The 23,253-nt window shown below is 44.2% G+C and overlaps 1 protein-coding gene, 1 non-coding gene and 1 pseudogene across 2 annotated transcripts in view; all 3 read left to right on the forward strand.

The window, feature by feature from the left end:
- The window catches only part of LOC149462598 (transmembrane protease serine 11D-like), a 46,321-nt gene that overhangs the window by 21,301 nt on the left and 1,767 nt on the right, over nucleotides 1–23,253 (forward strand). Inside the window, exons 6-8 of the mRNA XM_089676592.1 lie at nucleotides 11,979–12,123; nucleotides 12,559–12,794; nucleotides 12,889–13,001. Coding sequence (XP_089532718.1) covers nucleotides 11,979–12,123; nucleotides 12,559–12,794; nucleotides 12,889–13,001 — 494 coding nt within the window. The remainder of the gene's footprint in view (nucleotides 1–11,978; nucleotides 12,124–12,558; nucleotides 12,795–12,888; nucleotides 13,002–23,253) is intronic.
- LOC149462599 (small nucleolar RNA U3) lies at nucleotides 6,198–6,413 on the forward strand. Its single transcript, XR_016312641.1, has one exon. It is a non-coding gene; the product is annotated as a small nucleolar RNA U3 (small nucleolar RNA).
- LOC149462600 (small nucleolar RNA U3) lies at nucleotides 9,146–9,353 on the forward strand (annotated as a pseudogene).

Consider the following 23,253-nt stretch of genomic DNA (forward strand, 5'->3'; position numbering starts at 1 on the left):
CCCTACAAAAAGAGGAGCCAGAGATATAAGTAACACTGAAGGAGCGCTGCGATAGGTAGGAGGAGAACCAGGAGAGAGCAGAGTTTGCATGCCTTCCTCCAGTCTTTGCATGCACATTATGTTACCATATCGGGAGGACTGAGGATGACAAGTGCCACTCAAACCAGGAGGACTACGAGACTCAGCGGAATTCTACATTCTATTTATGTGTAATTGATATTTAGTTGAGATAATTTTTCATTCATTGTATTTGGGCAGCACTTTCATATGCATGTTGTTTTTTATTATTGTTATTATAATACAGGATGTATATAGCACCAACAGTTTGCTCAGTGCTTATTATTAGAGAATATTATACCTTTGTAGAAGCAGCAGCCTACCAATTCACTTTTGGTTGATTAAATCAAAAGTCATTAGCTAAACGCAATTTGTTTCATTTGTCCTGGGCAAAGGCTAATTATTATATTACATCATTAACACATTACACATTACAACACATTACATACAAATTTCTTAGCACCACAAAATAATACTTGGTTCTGTATTCTACAAAAGGGGCAGTGCTGGGAGGTAGGTAGGAGGTGTAACCAAGGGATGGTGTTTGGAGGTAGGTAGGGACGGAGACAAGGGGTGACTCAAAAGGTGGAGAGTTCCTGCACCTATTCTCTGAGAAAAAAAGCCCTGCATACATGATTCTTAATTTTCGGGGGGAGGTTACAAGCACATGTTTTACTCGTAATGCATTTTCTTTAACTACTTTCCCTCCTGAGGATTTACCTCGCTTCCTGACCAGGCCATTTTTTGCGTAACAACGCTGCGTTACTTTAACTGACAATTGCGCGGTCGTGCAACACTGCACCCAAATGAAGATTATGTCCCTTTTTTTCCCATGAATTGAGCTTTCTTTTGGTGGTATTTGATCACCTGTGCGGTTTTTTTATTTTTTGCACTATAAAAAAAAAAGACCAACAGTTCTGAGAAAAAAAAACACATTTTTGACTTTTTGCTATTAAACATGTCTAGTAAAAAAATCTAATTTCGTCATAATTTTAGGCCAAAATATATTCTGCTATATGTCTTTGCTAAAAAAAAATCCCAATACGTGTAAATTAATTGGTTTACTTGAAAGTTATAGTGTTTACAAATGACAGTGTATATATACTGGGGTTTTTATTTGATGTTTACTAGTAATGATGGCAATCAGCGACTTGTAGCAGGACTTTCAGGGACTGTGGCGGACATTCTGACACTGGGGGGAACTGACTTGGTGTCACTGACATCTCCAGTGACACCAATACAGTGATCAGTGCTAAAAAAAAAAGCACTGACACTGTACTAATGACACTGGGCGGGAAGGGGTTAACATGAGGTGCAATCAAAGGGTTAACTGTGTGCTGGGTGTGTTTTACTAGGGAGCAGTGCCTGTGTACTTCACTGTAAGCACACTGCTTTGGATGGCTGCACTGTGCACAGCCATCCAAAGCAGTATGCCCGAGCTGACAGGGAGAACTGTTAGTAAACAAAACAGTTTTCCTCCCTGTTGGAGATCCTCTGTAATCATCGGGTGGTGGCGAGTAATCACCATCCGGGACCTGGTGATTGACAGCCGCGGCCATGAATGTCGGCGTGTGTAGTGGGTAGAAATGCAAAATTATATATATATGTGTGATTTTGTGCATCCATGCCGCCCTGTAGCAGTATTTCTGCTATAGGGTGGTCGGGAAGTGGTAGAATACACTGGAAGCTATGGGTGAAAAATGAATGCAAAGACTATTAAAACATCCCTTTTCACTAGAAAAAAATATGTAAAAGTACTCTGTTGAAAGAATATGAGAATACTTATCAGTTGATATCTTTAGCACCCAATACTTCTGGGCCTATTGGAATGCCTGTGACCCCCAGTGTATACTGTGGTATAACCTGCAAGCATCTATGAAAGTATTGTATCTTGGTGGAACCTTACTGCACAGTAGGGGATGCAGGCATCCAACAAACCTTGCAGTGTAAAATTCTCAAGACACCAGCTACATACAGCAGGACAAGTAAGCATTGTTAAAGTGATAATAAATGAAAACGCAAACATTTAATATATGGTAGGTTACCAATCCTTAAAGTTATTATTATTATAATACAGGATTTATATAGCAACAACAGTATGCTCAGTGCTTTATAAATATAAAGGAAGACAATACAGCAACAATACAGTTCAATACAAGAGGGTTAGGAGAGCCTGATCCTGGGAGCTTACAATCTAAGAGTTGTATTAAACCCAAAACCAAAAATGTAATGCAACATCTATTGCAGCTTACCAGTCATTAGATGTGGTGGCTGCTTTGGTTTTCTTTTTTTTCTCTGCTTTTGTCCCACTGGTGAATTTGGTCCTATTTCCCCCTTTGAGCACACACAGGCAGACACACAGCATTTTTTTACACTTCCACTGGCTCAGAAAACAGTCTAAGGTTTCTTTTAAGGTTTTTTTTTTTTGTGGGAGGGGGATGAACTGGGATAAAGTAAAGGGGCCATGGGGTACCCAGAACTGTAAATCTGAATACCTTTAGGACTTCTTTTCTGGCTGCATTTCACAGAACAGCTGACTGTGCTACACAGACTGCTAAATGTCCCACAGGATCTCTTGTGCTGTAGGTGGCCTGTATTTCTTCCAGAAGGGGTATGACCTTACCGCAGGTGAAAGGCTTCTGACAGAGATAAGGTTCAACCATGGTCTACATAGCCAAAAGGTCTGGTAGACCCCTCTCGTCATGGTCAGCTGAAGCTGACCAAGTACTGGGTGAGGGGCTCTCCTGAAGAGAGACCCCTTGGGTTCAGGGGAGGAAGGAAACTAATGGCCACACATCCTCCCCCTGCACTTCAGCTACACACAGTCACTTTTTCTGCAGAACTGAGGGTCAAATATTTACTTAACCGCAGGATCACAAGTTGCCTTGTGCCAAATTCCTCCAGGCTCTTCCTAGTGAAGGATATGTAGACTCACACCACCATAGGGTAACTGGACTGTTTACCAATAAATCCCTGCTGGCTCACCCCCATGAGCTTCTCCAGACCCAACTTGATCCCTGGACTTGAACTTGTGAATGATCTTTCTCTGATGCTGCCAGGGGTGTATTTAGCACAAGGCAAACAAGGCATTTGCCTAGGGTGGCATTTTTTAAGGGACAGCACTGCTCCCCTGGAAGAAGGGACACATGCAGCATGGGGACCAGGTAGGACCTAAGAGAGGCTGTGGGCTGCTTGATGATGTATGCAAAGCCTGACTCTCATTCCAGGGGATGTCTGGAACTGTGAAGGTGAGTGTCTTTCTCTCTTGCTGGGGGTGGTGGTGTCGGTTGGTGTCAGGCTCTATCTGCAGGCAGTGGGGGGGGGGGATATTTTTTGTGTTGCCTAGGGCAGCACAAAACCTAAATACACAACTGGACACAGCGCAGTTAAAATTGCGATGAGATTATGTAAAAAGAACACTACATTTAAGTGCTAAATTTTGCAAAAAGTGCATTTGAATGCATTTTGTTCAATAACAAACTTTTTTAACCACTTCCAGACCGGACACTTTTACCCCCTTCCTGACCAGGGCAATTTTCAGCTTTTAGCGCTATCACACTTTGAATGACAATTGCGCGGTCATGCAACACTGTACCCAAATGAATTTTTTACCATTTTTTTCAGATAGATAAAGCTTTATTTTGGTGGTATTTATTCACCACTGGGATTTGTATTTTTTTTTGCTATGTAAATGAAATGTCCAAAATTTTTGAAAAAAAGTGTTTTTTTTATAAAATTTTGCAAATAAATAATATTTCATCATAAATCTTAGCCAAAATTTATTCCGTTATCTTTTTAGTAAAAAAAAAAAAATCCAAATTAGTTTATAAGCAAAAATTATAATTTTTAAACTTTTTTTTTACATTTTTATTTTATTTTTTTATATTATTATTTTTTATTTTTTTATTTTTTTTTTACATACTGTCACCCTAGCAGTACAGTGTCACCATGGTGACACTGTACTACTTGTGAGGGGTGATAACGATTTTTATTTTTTTTTTACACTGATTGCTTTTACACCCATATAGGATGTAAAAGCAATCATTTCTCTTTCTCTCTGTGTGCATTCCTGCACTCATTGAGAAATACAGAGTGAACTGTGATTGGTCACAGCTTGTCACATGGTACAAGGCTTTTGTGAATAGCCTTGTACCATGTGACCTCTGTGATCATTCACAGATTTCACACATAGTAAGCAATGATGTCAGAAGTGACATCTTGCTTACTACTTTGCATGTGATCACTGATTGGCCAATCAGTGATCACATGATCGGGACCTCGTACAGAGGTCCCGTCCGACGATCGGTATTTCACTGTGTCCGGAGGACACAGCGGGCACCGGATCGCGGTGCTGCGCGCTCCCAGGGAGCGCGCACAAGCAGGGTGCGGGGAGGCCGTTTATAGACGGCCACCCGACCCTGCAGTGCCACCGTCCGGCCGTTTATATACAATGGCCGGTCGGGAAGTGGTTAATGAATTGACTACTTTTGAGATAAATACCGTTATTGCATGCGTTATTCATATGGTATTTATCTCTTAGTGAATCAATTCAAATGCAAGAATCAAAGCATCAAGTATGTAGATTGTAAGCTCCCAGGATCAGGGTCCTCCTATCCCTCTTGTATTGAACTGTATTGTTGCTGTATTGTCTCCCGTTATATTGTAAAGCGCTGAGCAAACTGTTCGCGCTATATAAATCCTGTATAATAATAATAATATAAATCCTGTATAATAATAATAGTGTAATGTAATATATATATATATTATATATATTAATATATATATATTCCCCCCACCCCAATACTTACAATTTCACATCTGCCACCGTGTACTAATTCTCTTTGATCTGGCAGCAGTTCTTATTCTTATGTCCCTGTTTTCATATACAATTTTGTGCAAGTAATAGATAATTCGTCTATTCTGATTTATATCCCATCTAGGAATTTTTATTTATTGTTGAAAAAATATACTTTATTTTTATATAAAATATATTAAAAAACAAATACTTTATCATGTACATTCAACCTTGTACTGCAATGCAGTACAAAAATACGTTACATAACAAAATAGAAAGTTGTTTTTTTTTGTTGAAAATATATACTTTATTTTTATATAAAATGTATAAAAAAAACAAATACTTTATTGTGTACATTCTACCTTGTACTGCAGTGCAGCAGATTAATACATTAGATAACAAAATAGAAAGTTGTTTTTTTGTTCAAAAAATATACTTTATTTTGATATAAAATATATAAAAAAACAAATACTTTATCGTGTATATTCTACCTTGTACTGCAATGCAGCACAAAAATACGTTACATAACAAAATAGAAAGTTGTTTTTTTTTTTTTGTTGAAAAAATATGCTTTATTTTTATATAAAATATATAAAAAAACAAAAACTTTATCGTGTACATTCTACCTTGTACTGCAATGCAGCACAAAAATACGGTACATAACAAAATAAAAAGTTGTTTTTTTTTGTTGAAAAAATATACTTTATTTTGATATAAAATATATAGAAAAACAAATACTTTATCATTTACATTCTACCTTGTACTGCAATGCAGCACATAAAAACGTTACATAACGAAATAGAAAGTTGTTTTTTTTGTTAAAAAAAAATACTTTCTTTTTATATAAAATATATAAAAAAAACACATACTTTATTGTGTACATTTTACCTTGTACTGCAATGCAGCACATAAATACGTTACATAACAAAACAGTCCAATCACGAATTAGTACAGAACTAAGCACAATAATGAGAGTGTAAATGCAGCAAACATGTCCCACCCACTCTACTTCTCTGCTTTGCAGCGCATTCCACTTGTTTAGACACAGTGTACTTGCTGCTGAGCTGATAACTTCTACTGTGTGATTGGCTGGTGGGAGGGGTGTATGCAAATTGCACACAGCATTGCAGTGCTGATCACATGCTGAACTGTCGTGCTGTACTGACTCTTAATATAAAGATATTTTCATGCAGAATAACATTTGAAGCCTTCATGATATATTTACCCTATACAGTACATTGAGAAGCACACGTGTATGGATGTTATTGCTCATTGTGGAATTGATCACCATAAGCTGAGTTAGTAGCTGTTATGGGCTGGCCTCAGTTGTTACATTGTATCCATTAAGACTATACTTTCAGGGATCATTTCTATAGTTCTTGACTGTTGGAATGTGCTCTAAAGTGTACAAACTCACCAACCACGATGAGGAGCATTAGTGGTCTCTCTTGAGCGCGATGTGAGTTAGTAATGCTGTTTGTTGGCAGCTGTTACTGACTGTAGATGACCGTTCTTCTCTTCTTAAAGGAGAGAAAGAGGGAGAGAACACATGCTGAGTGGTTTGAAAATGATGTAAAGATCAGAATTGAAATATCTACTTATACTATGATTATACAATTTTTGTATTCTTTTCTAAATCTAAATATTTTTAAATCTTGAGAGCAACATTTAGGTTACTTAACATTTGTGTTCAATTACTTATCCTCCAGAAATTTTACCCCCATTCCTGAGCAGGCAATTTTTTGCAATGTGGTGTTGCATTACTTTAACAAATTGTGTGGCCATGCAACACTGTACATAAATGAAATTTGTCCTTTTTTTCCCCACAACTAGAGCTTTCTTTTGATGTTATTTGATCATTTCTGCTTCTTTTTATTTTTTGCGCTATAAACAAAAAAAGAACAACTTTGAAAAAAAAACTGTATTTTTGACTTTTTGCTATAAAACATATCCAATACAAAAATGTAAAAAATCTAATTTCTTCATAAGTTTAGGCCACTTTGCTAGAAAAAAAATCCCAATACATGAAAATCAATTGGTTTGCATGAAAGTTATAGCATCTACAAATGGCAGTATTTATTTTATTTCATTTACTTATATAGCACCATCAATTTATGCAGCACTTTACATATATTGTACATTCCCATCAGTCCCTAACCCCCAAGAGGTGTACAATCTAAGGTCCCTAACTCATATTCATTTTGACATCAGTCAATTAACGTACCAGCATGTCTTTGGGGTGTGGAAGGAAACTGGAGTACCCAAAGGAAACCCATGCAGGCACAGGGAGAACATGCAAACTCCAGGCAGGTGGTGCCTTGGCTGGGATTTGAACCAGCGGCCCTAGTGCTGCCAGGCAGAAGTGCGAACCATTTAGCCACTGTGCTGCCCCGGTATATATACAGGAATTTTAAATTTTTTTATACTGTACTAGTTACAGCGGCGATCACTTATATCGGGACTGTGGCAGGCATTCTGACACTGGGTGGGAACTGACTGCCACTGACATTCCCAGTGACACCAATACAGTGATCTGTCCTAATAAAAAGCACTGACACTGTACTAATGACACTGGGCAAGAAGTGGTTAACATCTGGGGTGATCAAAGGGTTAACAGTGTGCTTTGCTGTGTTTTACTAGGAAGACATGCTGTGCAAAGAGATACAAAGCAGCATGTCCATACTGACAGGAGAGAGACCTGTGTTATTTACACACAGATCTCTCCCCTGTCAGCTTTACCCAGCGATCGCTGGTAATTGCCAGCCAGGACCCAGTGATTGACATCCCTAGCCGCCAATAGCAGCACTGTTAGGGCAGCATGTGCCCCCTACCCGGAAATGCAAATAACATATAAATACGTGATTTTGCGCAGCTGTGCCACCAGGGGTGTAGATAAGGGGTGGGGCAGGGGGTCTGAACCCCCTTCGAGGAGAGTTGCCAACCATCCCTTATAGTGGACACAGTTTCAATCCAGGCGCCAGTGCAGTGTGCAAGGTGCAGTTCCGATATCAGCCAAGGTCAGAGCACTGGCAACCTCCACCTCCCCCTGCCTCCTCCTTTCAGGCTGCTCCAGATTACATTGCTCCTCTGCCCAGGGTCCCTTGCGGTTTTCTCCTCCCAGTTTCCTTCACTGTGGCTGGCTATTTTATTACAGGTGAGATCCATTATCCCATCTTAAGCTGTCTTTATCGCTCCCTCCCTTCCTGGCATCCTCCTTTCCACCTCAGCCACTGTCCTGTCCTGCTCCCTTCCATCCTCACACACTTCCATTCATCTCTGTCTCTCTCTGATCTTTCTAAAGCCTCACTTCCTTCTCTGAGCCAGTTTATTTGCAGCATCTAGCCCTCTTCCCCACAGCCAGCCAGAATACTATTTTTGATGACAGTTTCTGGACAATAATCCCTCCAGTTCACCTTCACTCCCTCCCCTTCCCACTTCATCTGCTTGTTCTCTGAAGGCATTGTCCTTCACACAGGTGTGTGTCCCAGGATCCCCCCAACATTTTCTACTTCCCAATGGAGATCTCACCCTCTCCCCTCCCTGCTAGCCTATTTGCATTTATCATACTGTGGCTATTCCTTACCAGCTGGCAGTATTCCCCATATCCATCCTTGACCATCCCTCTCCAGTCCCCTTGATTCTCATCTATTCTCCTCTCCTCCCCCTTCTCTCTTGCTAACACAAATCCTCCCCCCTTTTTTTTAGCCCTATACAGACCAGCAGGGGCGGACTGACAATTTGGAAACTCGGGCACTGCCTGAGGGCCCGGGATCAGTAGGGGGCCCCATGAGATGCCCCTGGTACCTTTTTCATAGGCTTTTTTGAGTTTGGGCAAGGACACAGGGGTCCCATGATCCCCTATTGCCTGGGGGCCCCATGACTTGTCAGTCTGCCCCTGCAGACCAGGATCCCCTAGTTTTCACTCCATCTCTTCTCCACCCATCTCCTACCCACCCCCCCCCCCCCTTTTTCTCCTCACATCCATTGTTCCCAGTCTCACTCCACCCCCTAATTTTTTTGCAGGGGTTTAGGAGGCAAACAATTGCACGGTAATGCAACACTGTACGCATATGAAATTTCTATCCTTTTTTTCACACATATGCGCTGTACTGACTCTTACTGTAAAGATATTTTCATGCAGAATAACATTTGAAGCCTTCATGATATATTTACCCTATACTGTACATTGAGAAGCACACGTGTATGGATGTTATTGCTCATTGTGGAGTTGATCACCATAAGCTGAATTAGCAGCTGTTATGGGCTGGCCTCAGTTGTTGCATTGTATCCATTAAGACTATACTTTCAGGGATCATTTCTATAGTTTTTGACTGTTGGAATGTGCTCTAAAGTGTACAAACTCACCAACCACGATGAGGAGCATTAGTGGTCTCTCTTGAGCGTGATGTGAGTTAGTAATGCTGTTTGTTGGCAGCTGTTACTGACTGTAGATGACTGTTCTTCTCTTCTTTTAGGAGGGAGAGATCACATGCTGAGTGGTTTGAGAATGAAGTTAAAGTCAGAATTGGAATATCTGCTCATACTTTAATTATATAATTTTTGTTTTCTTTACTGTTTGGATATGATTCAATGAGATCTACTTTGCAAAGTTCTTTTCTCTAAACATATTTAACAGGATTTATGTCGTGCCAACAGTAGCGCAAAAATATCCTATTTGTGTGCATAAAACATGTGGAATGGAAACCATTAATTAAAAAATAAATGTTCCTTTGTCATGAGATTTATTTGTGTCTTTGAGACTGTTAGTTGTGGCACAGTATTTAGTATTTTGTGGGTATGAGGAGTGTGGTATAAATGTGCATTTTATACAGCAGGCACAGATTTTGTTCAATCCCCCTTAACTAGTTGCCGACCGCAGATAGCCGAATGACGGCTTCACTGCGGCCGGCCAGTTCTGGGTGGACGTCCCCCCAGAACGCGCTCTCCTGCGCGCCCCAGGGGGCGCGCACCCGGCGATCTCCGTGATCGCTGTGTCCTACGGACACAGCTGATCACGTGATGTGGTAAAAGGCCGATCCCAGCGGCCTTTTACCACGTGATCAGCGGTGTGCAATGACACGCTGATCACAGGGAAATGCAAGTGCCGGTTCTCGGCTGCACTTTCCTCACGCTGTCAGATCGTGAGGAAAGTACTGCCGAGAACTGGCAGTTGTCACAGCGGGGATCGGCACCGATCATCAGGACACTGATGATCAGTGCCCTGATGATCGGTGCCCAGCAGTGCCACCCACAAGTTCCGCCCACCTGTGCCCAGCAGTGCGCCCACTAGCTCCGCCCACCTGTGCCCAGCAGATCACCCACCTGTGCCCAGCAGTGCACCCACCTGTGCCACTCTGCAGTGTCACACATCTGTGCCCAGAAGTGCCACCTACCTGTGCCCAGAAGTGCCACCCACCTGTGCCCACCCACCTGTGCCCACCAGTGCCACCCACCTGTGCCCACCCACCAGTGCTGCCCACCAGTGCAGCCCAGCAGTGCTGCCAGTCAGTGCCACCAGTCAGTGCCCAGGGGTTGTGCCAGTCAGTGCCACCAGTCAGTGCCCAGCAGTGATGCCAGTCAGTGCCGTCTATCAGTACCCATCATCAGTGTCACCTATCAGTGCCGCCTATCAGTGCTGCATATTAGTGCCGCCTATCCGTGACACCTCATTAGTGCTGTCTATCAGTGCCGCCTATCCGTGCCACCTCATTAGTACTGCCTATCAGTGCCCTTTAGTGCTGCCTATTAGTGCCCATCAGTACTGCCTCATCAACGCACATCAGTGAAGGAGAAAAAATACCTGTTTGAAAAATTTTATAATAGAAACAAAGAAAAAATTGTTTTTTTTTTCAAATTTTTTGCACTTTTTTTATTTATAGCGCAAAAAGTAAAGTACCCAGTGGCAATTACCACCAAAAAAAAGCTCTATTTGTGAGAAAAAAATGATCAAAATTTCATATGGGTACAATGTTGCATGACTGCGCAATTGTCAATCAAAGTGCGGCAGCGCTGAAAGCTGAAAATTGGCCTGGTAAGGAAGGGGGTATAAGTGCCTGCTAGGCAAGTGGTTAAAGACCACCCCACTGAACACCAACAAAATTTATTTCTGTGTTCTTTTCCAGGGTGCCCCATGTCTTTCATGATCCCAGTCTTGCTCACATTTTGTCATCCTGTTTTGACTTTTTATTGTAAAGCCAGTCAGATTACTCATAATGAATATTGTCAACGTTTTACATATTGTTTATACTGTTTAGAGGCTAAGTTCGCCTTTAAAAACATATGTCCTGTGCACTGCTGACCCCTGTGCACTCTCCTGCTGACTGACCATCCTCTGCCCTCCTGTACACTGGCCTACAAACTGCTGGCCCCTGCAATACACTACCATACTGACCTCTGTCCTCTGCCCTGCTGACCACCTGTCCTCTGCCCTGCTGACCACCTGTCCTCTGCCCTGCTGACCCCCTGTACACTGCCCTACAAGCTGCGGATCCCAGCCCTTTGCTCTGATAATTCCTGTCCTCTGCCCTGCTGACCCCCAGTACACTCCACTACTGATTCCTGTTTTTGTGCACTGCCCTGCTGACCTCCTATCCTCTGCCCCCTGACATTTTTTATACTGCACCCCCATATCAAACTGGCTAGATCTGGCCCTGTAAGGTCAGCAATTCCCTGTAATGTACAAGTGTTTTGAGTGGCTTAAAAAAATATGATAATAATTATATAATGTTTGGGGGTTGCAAGTAAATTTCTAGCAAAAAAGGGTTTTTCCAATAAATTGCAAAATAGCCCTATGCAGAAACCAGAATCTGACCAGTAGAGGCACCCATCCCTCCATGACACCTGATTACCGGCCTGACACATCACTTAAAGTGTATCTCTAGGCACAATTTTATACTTTTGAATATAATAGGGTGCAGTTAAATTCTATTTTTTTTTTAACAGAAACTTAACATGGGGAAAAACCAACCCTCTTGTACTCTTCTTTTGTCTGCTTTCTCCTCCCCTGTAGCTAGCAAGAATAACTGTTTGCAGGTTTAACTCTACAGCAAAATGTGAAAAAGTAATTGTGTTGGTTGCCCTTCTCTTCTTTTTCCTGTAAATTCATTTGCTATTTTTTATCTTTCAGGGGTGGCACCATGCCCACAGTTTTGGAATGTAGCACAGCCTTCGCCCTGGGAGGTCATTATAAAAGTAGATGGGACTGCAGTATGCACAGGCAGTTTATTAACTGCTTTCTGGGTTCTCAGCTCTGCTAACTGTGTCCTAAACAGGTAGGTACTTGTGTGCTGAAAACATGCATTAAAGTTAAAGATGGTGGACCTATATGCACCAGACATGCCCTAGACTAGCAGTAATTTATGGAGGGTTGATAAGCCTAAAGATATTTTTATTGTGGGAATCAATAGTACAGCTTCTATGAATGGAGCTTGGGGGAGGAAAGGGTGGCCATCATCAGAACTAGATGAATGCCTGTCACAGATGCAGCCGCTCACATAAACCGCTCAGCACCAGAAGACCACTTCAAATTTCAACCGAACACATGGGACACACTTCACTCACAGTAAGTACCTCTCTGGGCTTTTTTTCCCCACTAAACCTCAGCTTTAATGCACAGGGAAATTAGCAATTGAAGTGAATGTGGGTTACTTCACTTCATTTTAGACTTTAAGAAATAATGTGTAATAAGTCTAAATGTGTCTTTTCAGAGATACCTCTTTGCTGAGTGTCACCTTGGGATCTGGAAATTCTTCTCAAACTGTAGCCAAGATTATCCAACACCCTAACTTCACTGCTGCACCCATATACAACAATTTTGCCTTGATCCATCTCTCACAGCCAGTCTGGTTCAAGTCTTCTCTTACACCCTTGTGCTTGCCCCAGGTGATTCAAGAACTTGCCCCAGGCAGTGTATGCAATGGCTCAGCTGGGGATCTTCTTTCAGGTTAGTTAACAACACAATAACACCAAACAATGTGCCTATGCCAGCTTTCAATGGACTTATGTTAAATTGATTTCTGCTACAAATTGCTTCATAGGTGGTCCAGTCTATGTGTCTTCTACTGTGGCTTCAAAAGAGACCTGCCTTAGGCTTTCTCAGAATGGGACAATATACATCACAAACACCCCAACCATAAAACAAATTATTCAGGTAACATTCATTTTAGTTGCATGCTACCTTCTGGAGCACCTGTGTATCTTTGCAAGCCTCCATGTGCAAGAAAGTACTGGAGCCTCTGTTTAAGTCATTATACTTGGTGCAAATATAAATCACATTTTGCCATGCCATAACTGCCCTGAAAGCTTTCAGATTGAAAACAACTCACAATGGCCACTCATGCACATACAGTTGTGTTCAAAATAATAACAGTCAGACATCACTAACCTGACCAATCACTGTTTTTGGTAGAAATGATATTTCTACATGGCAAATAATTTACTAGCAGGTGTAGTAGAGTAATAGAAATCCAACAGACCCAACAGTCATGACATGCATGCTGCTGATTCTGTGTAATTGAATCACTAATTGAAAGGGGCATGTTCAAAATAATAGCAGTGTGGAGTTCTATTAGTGAGGTCATTCATTCTTTGAAAAACAGGTGCCAATTATTGCCCTTATTTAAGGAAGGAAGGCAGCAAATGTTGTACACGCTGGTTACAGTGCATTTCTCTCTGAAATTCTGAGGAAAATGGGTTGTTCCAGACATTGTTCAGAAGAACAGCGTACCTTGATTAAAAAGTTGATTGGAGAGGGGAAAACATATAAAGAAGTGCAGAAAATGATAGGCTGCTCAGCTAAAATGATCGCAAATGCTTTAAAATGGCAACCAAAACCTGAAAGACGTGGAAGAAAGTGAAAAACTACCATTCAAATGGATAGAAGAATAGCCAAAATGACAAGGACTCAGCCAACAATCAGCTCCAGGAAGATCAAAGAAGGTCTAAAGTTACCTGTGAGTACTGTTACAATTAGAAGACACCTATGTGAAGCCAAGCTATCTGCAAGAAGCCCCCGCAAAGTCCCACTGTTGGCATGTGCTGAAGAGGTTACAATTTGCCAAAGAGCATATTGACTGGCCTAAAGAGAAATGGCGCAACATTTTGTGGACTGATGAAAGTAAGATTGTTCTTTTTGGGTCTAGTGGCCGGAGACAGTTTGTCAGACGACCCCCAAACACTGAATTCAAGCCACAGTACACTGTGAAGACAGTGAAGCATGGTTGTGCAAGCATCATGATATGGGGATGTTTCTCATACTACGGTGCTGGGCCTAATTATCGCATACCAGGGATCATGGATCAGTTTGAATACATCAGAATACTTGAAGAGGAAATGCCCTTGAAATGGGTGTTCCAACAAGACAACGAACCCAAACACACCAGTAAACGGGCAACATCTTGATTCCAGACCAACAAGATTGACGTTATGGAGTGGCCAGCCCAATCCCCGGTTCTTAATCCAATAGAAAACTTGTGGGGTGACATCAAAAATGCAGTTTCTGAGGCAAAACCAAGAAATAGAGAGGAACTGTGGAATGTAGTCCAATCATCCTGGGCTGGAATACCTGTTCACAGATGCCAGAAGTTGGTTGACTCCATGCAACACAGATGTACAGCAGTTCTCAGAAACAGTGCTTATACAACTAAATATTAATTAAGTGATTCAAAGGAAAGCAAAATCTTCAAACATTTTTCAGTTTATATAGTGAATGTTTGAGTTTGTAAAGAAGAATACAAACTCTGCTATTTTTTTGAACAGTCTAATATTCACTTTTCTTCAATTTTTTTAGAGGAACAACACAAATTTGATCTATTTTTCTTCATGTTTTGATTTGGAATAGAATGTGTAGTGTTCCCAATGCATTTGTGTGTATGGAAATAAAAGCTATTAGAAGGATTTTGAGCTATATTCACTTTTTTCAACACACTGCTATTATTTTGAACACAACTGTAGATGTGAACTGGTAGTGGTAACTGAAAGTCTCTGCATATTCTTACTATTGGTCCTCAGAGCTGACCATAGATAATGTAGATCAAGGCTCCCTAGACATCCAGGTTGAACAGTTAGGCAATTCAATGTTCCTGAAGACTTTGGGGACTAGTTGCTTTGTGAATGTTTCAGCATTCGGGTAAAAGTCACAAATAATACCCCTAACGTTTGTCAGATTATATTTGTTTCCTTTTGCAGGGCAAATATACAGAGTCCTAACATTCAATCCTAAGAGAAGAAAGCTTAAGAACATTTGACCAGAATAGTTAAAGAACATTTTATCAATAGACAAACAGCCTAATACTACAGGCTAAGGACATTTGACCAAAAGAATAATTAATATGATGGAGACCGTGCCCTGTGTACAAAGTTTATAGAGATTTCTGTGCTCACCACCAACAGTGTAATGAATCAGCTACTAGAACGTGAATTTTTTTTGTTTTGAAAAAAATATACTTTATTTTTATATAAGTATATAAAAAACAAGATACTTAATCGGGGTACATTCTACCCTGTACTATGACGCAGCACATAAATACACCACATAACAATACAGTCTCAATCATACAATAAATATAATAAATAGGTAGCACAGTGGCTAAGTGGTTAGCACTTCCACCTGGCAGTACTAGGGTCACTGGTTCGAATCCCAACCACGGCACCACCTGCCTGGAGTTTGCATGTTCTCCCTATGACTGTGTGGGTTTCCTCCCACACTCCAAAGACATGGTGGGTAGGTTAATTGGCTTCTGTCTAAATTGGCCCTAGTATGTATGAATGTGAGTTAGAAACCTTAGATTGTATGCCCCTTGAGGGTTAGGGACTGATGGGAATGTAATATATATATATATATATATATATATATATATATATATATATATATATATATATTATATAGCGCTGTGTAAATTGATGGTGCTATATAAGTACCTGTAATAAATAAATAAATACATTCACCCAGCAGTATGATGCCTAATGGGACGTGCGAAGAAAAATAGTTCCCCGAACAATCACGTCATGCATGACGCTGCTTACCCTGAAAACTGTTTTGTGGCCCCCTAAGAGTACCTAGAGGCACGATGTCAAACGTGCAGTGCCTAGGTTAAACCCCTGTCCCACACGTCCTACATGGTGCCGCAGCATAAACCATAGCATGCAAAAAGAAAATGTTTCAAACATTACCAATAAACTAATAAATTCAATGAGCAATGGGCGGGATGGGGGGTAGGAAAGAGGGCTGAGGGAGGGAAAAAAAAAGTTCACAGGCTGAAGCTTTATTGAAAGAACAAAGACACACAAGGGAGAGTGGGGGAAGGGGGAATCTTCAGATGTCCTCTTCCTTCTTGAATTCCATCAAGTTATAGTCTCTGAGCAGACTGTGGACCAATCTGTGACAGTCCTCAATGGACATCCTCTCCCGCTGGTGGATGAGGCACTTCCTGTTGCACCATACAGCGTCCTTGAAGCAACAGGCGCCATGTCCTCTTGAGCAAAAGTATCACAGAAAAGTCAGTTCAGCACACCAAAGTGTGTGATGGCTGCCTGTGGCACAAAGTCCTTGAGTTCTGGTTCCAAGGCCCACAACAGGTCCTGAGCAAAGGGGCATTCCTAGAAAACGTGCAGACGTGCAGAGCAGTTTCCTCCTCGATGTTGCAAAAAGAGCAGTGCCTGTATCTGCTCAGGTTCCTGGCATGCATACATGTCTTGAGTGGCAACCCCCGTTGGATTGCCATCCATGCCAGGCCCTTGTGCCTGTTGGTGAGTCTCTTTGAAGAAACATTCCTCCAGACCACCTTGCATGTGGTTGAAGGCAGGCCTGGAACAGACTCCACAATGTCCTTGGCTCTTATCAGCTTGTAGTCTTTGGCTTCCACAAGTCAGGCTTGACTCCATGTAGCCCCTGCTCCTTGATATACTTAAAGGTGTCCAAGTAATACCAAGGAGAGTCCCAATTGTAGGGGATGGAACTGTTCCATTTTTCCCATCCGAGGGAACTCCAGAGGGGCAAAAGGAGAAAAAGTGATCTGGAGTTTCCACCAGAGTCCATTGTTCGGTTCAGCAAATTCCTGTGGATGCAGTTGCGGGCAAGCAACACCCTCAGTTGAGTGGCGATGTCGGGCATGCTCTTTGAGGGGCTCCTTGAGCATGACTGCCCACTTGACTCTGTCCATCTTGGAGCCCCAGATAAAATAAAACACCGCCCTGGTGCTGGCCTTGCAGTTGTTGACCTGTGGGGTCCAGGCCTAGGCTAGGTACTGCAACACAGGGAGAATCTCGCTGCGGAGTACCAGTGTCTTCCCTTCAATGGTAAGTTCTCTGAGGCTCCAAAGTCCAAATTATTGCTGCATTTTAGACAGTCTCTCCTCCCAGCTTTTCAGGCTGTGCCCTCAGCTCCAAACCGGCCTCCCAGAATTCTGATGAAGCCGTCTTGACGCTGAAAGGGATGGATGCAGAAGAAGGCAGGAACCACTTTCCAAAGAGCATGACTTCTGACTTCCCACAGTTGACTTTTGCGCCTGAAGCTTGGCCAAAGTCCTCACAGGTCTAGATGAGCAAGTCGATGGAGTGCTGATCAGCACAGAACATCGTCCCACTGATGGCCGATGTCTTGTCCATGTCTTTAGGGGAGTAGAGGTCAGTGTAGTAGTCGCTGAGCACTGGCATCATGACCACCTTCCCCTTCTGGAGTGTTCCAGTCTCGTCATGCAGCTGTGACAAGGGTGTGTGTCCTGTGAGAAGTTTCCTGAAAAAGAAAGAAATACACTTCTCACCTTTCTCCAGATTCCCCACCTTGGCATGGAAGACAATGTGCTTGGATTCTTCCTCAAAGTGTCCTTTCAAGTGCTTCTTGGTGTCCTCCAGGTCCTGCCTCATGTCCCAGCCACAATGTTGAAGGTCCTGCAGGGACTGCAACTGACGCTGCAGTCTCTTGAGTTCCCTCCTCCTGGCACACACTTGCTGGCATCCCCTTGCCTGAAAGAAGCTGTGCAGCTTAACTTTCACAAACTCCCACCAGTCATTTACCTTTTCAAAGAGGCTCCTCTCCTGCCAGGTGCTGTAGGCCTCCCTGAATTCCTCCAGCAGTTCCCCATTTTCCAGCAGGGTGCAATTCAGTTTCCAGGAGCCTTGGCCAGGGTCAAACACTTTGCCCAAGTCACCCTGGAAGTGATTGGCTCTGTGGTCAGAGAAAAAGCAGGGGACCCTGGAGATGCCTGACTGCCCTGATGCTGAGCACGAAGTTAATCCTGAAACGCACAGATCCATCGGGGCGGCTCCATGAATAGTTCACGGAGCTATGCCCCACAGGTCCCATGCCATCCTGAAAGGAGGCCTGCACAATCATCTTCCAGAGCAACCTAGAAGTGGCATCCAGTTTAGCGTACATGCTGGAGCTGCACCCGTCCTCCTCAATCGGACAGTTAAAATCACTGCCGATCACTACTGTTCTGGTGGTGATGAGTTTGGCCCCCAGGGTCTGGAAAAGGTCCAGCCGCAAACTGTTCTCTCGGGGGGGGCATGCATGTTGATGATCCTAATTGGCTCTCCCGCCCGCAAACCATCTATGACCAAGAGTCAGTTACAGACGAGCTTGTGGACAGAGTCAACCAGGAGACGATCACCCCTGACAAGAATGGCAGGGCGCACTCCTGAAGCATGTAGACGTCACTCCTCTGGGAGGAAAGAAAAGTCAGCACAGCCTGCCTCCTAGACGCATCCTTGATGCTCCTCACATTAGTGGAAAAGATAGAGATCTCAGCCATCATGTAAAGGAGATGAAGGGGCTAGTTAGCACGGGCTGTACTTAACTCCCCTGGAGGGGGGAACCCTCCGCTGCCTCCATAGCTTGACCGGTGTCCTGGTCCAGTCTGTACTGATGGAGGACATCATCGAGGACCTCTTTAAGGTTGGCGGAGAGGTCTGGCTTTGGTTGGATCATGACCTCTTCCTCCTCCCCCTCTACAGTCTCAAGGTCCTCCACCACTGGTTCCAATCCAGCAGTGTCACAGGCCGCTTGGTGGTGGTGGAGGTGTCCTCCACCACCGGGCTGGCCTGCTCCTTCTTCTGCTTCCAGCTCCCCACTGCAAGACCACTGGTGGGGGTGGAAGCGGCAGGGAAGTTCTCGTGGGAGGACAGGTCTAGGGGGTCTGGGAGGTAGGAGGGGTGGGAAGGGAGAGGGCAGGGAGAGAGGGGGTAGGGAGGGAGTTGAGGGTGAGAGCTGGGACAGAATCCGACAGCACCATGGGGGGGGGGGGAGTAATGGGCTGGAGGGAAGGGTACCAGTGGCCTTCCGGGGCTCCTTCAGCAGCTTTCCAGCGCTGGTAAGTCTTTTGCCCTGGATCAGGGCTCCAGTGTAAGTTCTGCTTCTCTGGGGCAGTCCTTGTGGACATTCTTCACCAATCCGCAGAGGTTGTGGGCCTTGGACCTCGGGCAAGCCTTGATCTTGTGGCCTGCAATCTGGCAGTACCTGCGAGAAAGCTCACTGCAATCCTTACCTTTGTGACCATGCTGGCCACACCTGCAGCAGGTGTGGGGCTGGTCCACGTAGTGGAGGCTTCCTGCGGTGGCTCCCAGGGATAAGCTGGGCTGCAGGTGCTGGAGGTCACCTGCGGATGAGTCTCTCCTCAACCTGCAAAACACAGTCCACTTACCGGTCCAGAAGCCATTTGCATCGAGGATCTGGACTGGGTCCTTCATTACATTGCAGAAACTCTGGAGGTAGGTGGCTATGTCTCTTCTTGGGATATGGGGGCTCCTCATGGTCACCCTCTTTTCATCCCGTTGAATGGGAGAGTTTACAACAAAGTTGCGGAAAGGGGATTCTGGCCCATAGGACTTAACCGTCTCCCAATACCTTCTGCAGACCTGTAACGACACGAAAGTTATGTAGAAAATACCTTTCATGAAGGTTTGCATGGACAGCGCCTTCACCTTGCTGAGCTCCTGATCGAGCATCATTTCCTTCCTGAAGATCTCTGTGGTCACCGTCCACCTCCTTCAGCTTAAGCACCACTGTCTGCTTCATCCAAGGCTCCAGGGTGGGGAGCCCTTCAACAGGCAGGTTTGGCTTTGCTGATCCCGACGGGCCAGCGCCAGTTGGAGGGGGGGAGGGCAATGGAGGTTGAGGGGACCTGACCTGGAGTCTCAGAAGAAGTGGCGGGAGCTAAGTTCTTCTTGGCTTTGTTCTTCCCCATTGTCATCGAGCAGCTTGATAAAAAGTGCTTCAGAGGTTCTTCGGCGGCTTCCTTCTTGTTCCCCGGTGTCTTCACTCTTTTAGAGCCTTTAAAAAGGCCTTTTAGCGTCTACCACCCAAAAGGTAATAACGCAGAGTGGGGGAGGAGGGAAGAGCGCAAACTCGTTCCCTGTGGGGGCTAAGCCTCTAACCCAATAGCAGAAAGCAGGTGAAGCCAAACTGAATCCACGATCCTGCAAGGCCAAGCAGAGGGTACCACACAAGGACCAAAGGGCTTGGATAGAAACAAGTGGTTCTCAACGTCCTAGCTGGAAGCAGGGACACCCCTACAGGCTAAAGTTACACTTGATCTTAGCCAAATGGCCAAGAAGTGATCGTGAATTTCTATACAGAATTGATATAATGTTGCAGAGATGGAGTGCTGTTGGTTACCTTAGGTCAGGGGTGTCAAACTCAATTTCATCACGGGCCGCATCAGCACTATGGTTGCCCTCAAAGGGCCGGTTGCATCTGTAAGATTAACTAAAAGCAAATAGACACTTTGCACGAGCAGTGGCCATCTGCAAATGCAGTTGCTCCAGAGCTTAGTAAATGAGATAAAGCTTCAATTTACAAAGAATTTTCACTTGTACATGATTGGATGATGGAAGTCAGCAGAGCTTCCCCTCATTTACTAAGCTCTGGAGCAACTGCACTTGCAGAGTGCAACTGCACTTGCAAAGTGCACAGTCCAACTGCACTTGCAAAGTGCACAGTCCATTTGACTTTAGTAAATCAACCCCAGGATGTCCAAAGCACCCCGCCCCTTCCTACATCAGATGTCAAGATCCCCCTCCCACCATCAGAAGTCAAGAGTCCCCCACCCTTCCTTGCATTACAGTGCACCCCTCTTACCTTGTGCTTCTGCCAGGAAGAAGCTGGGGGTAGAACTGGGAAGTAGAAAGTGCAGGGTCTAGAGGAGGACCAAAGGAGGGCTGGAGTCATCTGCCAGAGTCTGCTGAATGGTGAGACCAGGGGAGGCACAAGGGCGCTCAGACCAAAGTGGAAATTAGGGGGTGCTGTGGCTGCACAGAGAAGTGCAGGATCTGTAGGAAGAGTTTTGTCCTCCTCTCTGCTGCCAACTGCTGGGTCAGTGGGAGGCAGAGGTATGCCTCTCTGTGGCTGCACAGAGAACTGCAGGATCTGGCAAAGCAGTTCTGTCCTTCTCCATGCTGCCAACTGCTGAGACAATGTGGGGGGCAGAGATAAGGGGGGGTTCCAAGCTGCCAGAGAGGTGTGAGGGCCATGTGCAATGGCCTGGTGGGCCAGATTCAGCCTGCAGGCCTTGTGTTTGACACATGTGCCTTAGGTGATATGTTACCATCTGTGAACGGTTTTGGCCCAGTAAACTTGAAAAATAATGGAGGCCATCTCTGCACCATTTTATATATTCTGTATAGTTGTTCACTCTCTGCAGTAGCTGATTAACTACACTATAGGGGTGAGCACAGGGATTACAATACACTTTACATACAGTGCAGAGGTCTCCCAAATATTTTCTTTTTTGGTCACATTGTTTAGCTTTTAGTGGTAAGCTATTTAATGTATTATCATATGTTCTTGAAAGTGACAATAAGCAATATCCTTATTCTCCATGAATAGTCTATACACAGCCACTACTTTATGGGCCCTGCAATCTATTTTCATGAAATTGTTTTTTTACTGTGTTTTTCTGCCTCCTTGTAACATCCTCCCTGAGCATTTCTTTGAAAAAGCAGTACATGTTAGTAGTGGTTATGTGCACTGACTATGCACAGTACACATTTGATAGTCTCTAGTTCATCTCAGGAGCTAGAAAGTGAGGGCAGCTATGATCCTAAATACAGTGGAACCATGGAGAATGACCAAAGCCATCCTCTAACAGGAAACAAAAGGAATTTTGAGAAGGCTGAAGCAACAGAAGGTATTTTTTATGTTAAGAATACATAGTAGATTTTTTTTCCATTAAACCAGAGTTTACTGACACTCCCTCGCCTAGTTGCAAGTTCTTAACCGCTTGCCGCCCTGCCACTGTATATATACGTGTGCAGGGTGGCACCGGGGCGCAAAACCACGTTTTAAAACTGGTTCCGCGCTCCCGACGGTTTTGCCGGCAGGGGGCGCGCGCTCCCGCCGACCCGCAGGTGACACCATTCGATCCCGGAGGGATCAATCATTAGATTTCAGCCAGTGATGTCTGGCTGAAATCAGATGATCGGTACCTGTCCTATCCTGTCCTGTGTGGACATTTACACAGGACAGGATATGATATCATTCTTCTCTGCCTGGACACATTCTGTTCCAGACAGAGAAGACACAGTAAAAGTGAGTAAAGCACTACACATTTACAGTTAGAACACACCTAGGTCACATTTAACCCCCTGATCGCCCCCCCCCCAGTTAACCCCTTCACTGCCCTGTCACCAGTGTCACTGATCAGTGAATCGGTTTTTACTGATCACTATCAGTGTCGCTGGCGACTTCAGATAGTGTTAGCGCCCCTCACAGATAGCGCAAGTTTGCCAGCCAGTACACCAGTAATCCCGTTTAACCCCTTAATCCCCCCCCCCAGTTAACCCCTTCACTGCCCTGTCACCACTGTCACTGATCAGTGAACCGATTTTTACTGATCACTGTATCAGTGTCGCTGGCGACTTCCGATAGTGTTAGCGCCCCTCCCAGATAGCGCCAGATTGCCCGCCAGTACACCAGTAATCCCGTTTAACCCCTTGATCGCTCCCCCCCCAGTTAACCCCTTCACTGCCCTGTCACCAGTGTCACTGATCAGTGAAGCGATTTTTACTGATCACTGTATCAGTGTCACTGGCGACTTCCGATAGTGTTAGCGCCCCTCCCAGATAGCGCCAGTTTGCCCGCTAGTACACCAGTAATCCCATTTAACCCCTTAATCTCCCACCCCCCAGTTAACCCCTTCACCGCCCTGTCACCAGTGTCACTGATCAGTGAACCTATTTTTGCTGATCACTGTATCAGTGTCTCTGGCGACTTCCAGTAGTGTTAGCGCCCCTCCCAGATAGCGCCAGTTTGCCCACCAGTACACCAGTAATCCCATTTAACCCCTTGATTACCCCCCCTCCCAGTTAACCCCTTCACTGCCCTGTCACCAGTGTCATTGATTACACTGAACAGATTTTTACTGATCACTGTATTAGTGTCACTGGTGACTTCCGATAGTGTTAGCGCC

Source organism: Staurois parvus, unplaced genomic scaffold (genome assembly GCF_062004578.1).
Source record: "Staurois parvus isolate SC_StPar_1 unplaced genomic scaffold, SC_StPar_1.0 ptg000172l, whole genome shotgun sequence".
Taxonomy (NCBI): Eukaryota; Metazoa; Chordata; class Amphibia; order Anura; family Ranidae; genus Staurois; species Staurois parvus.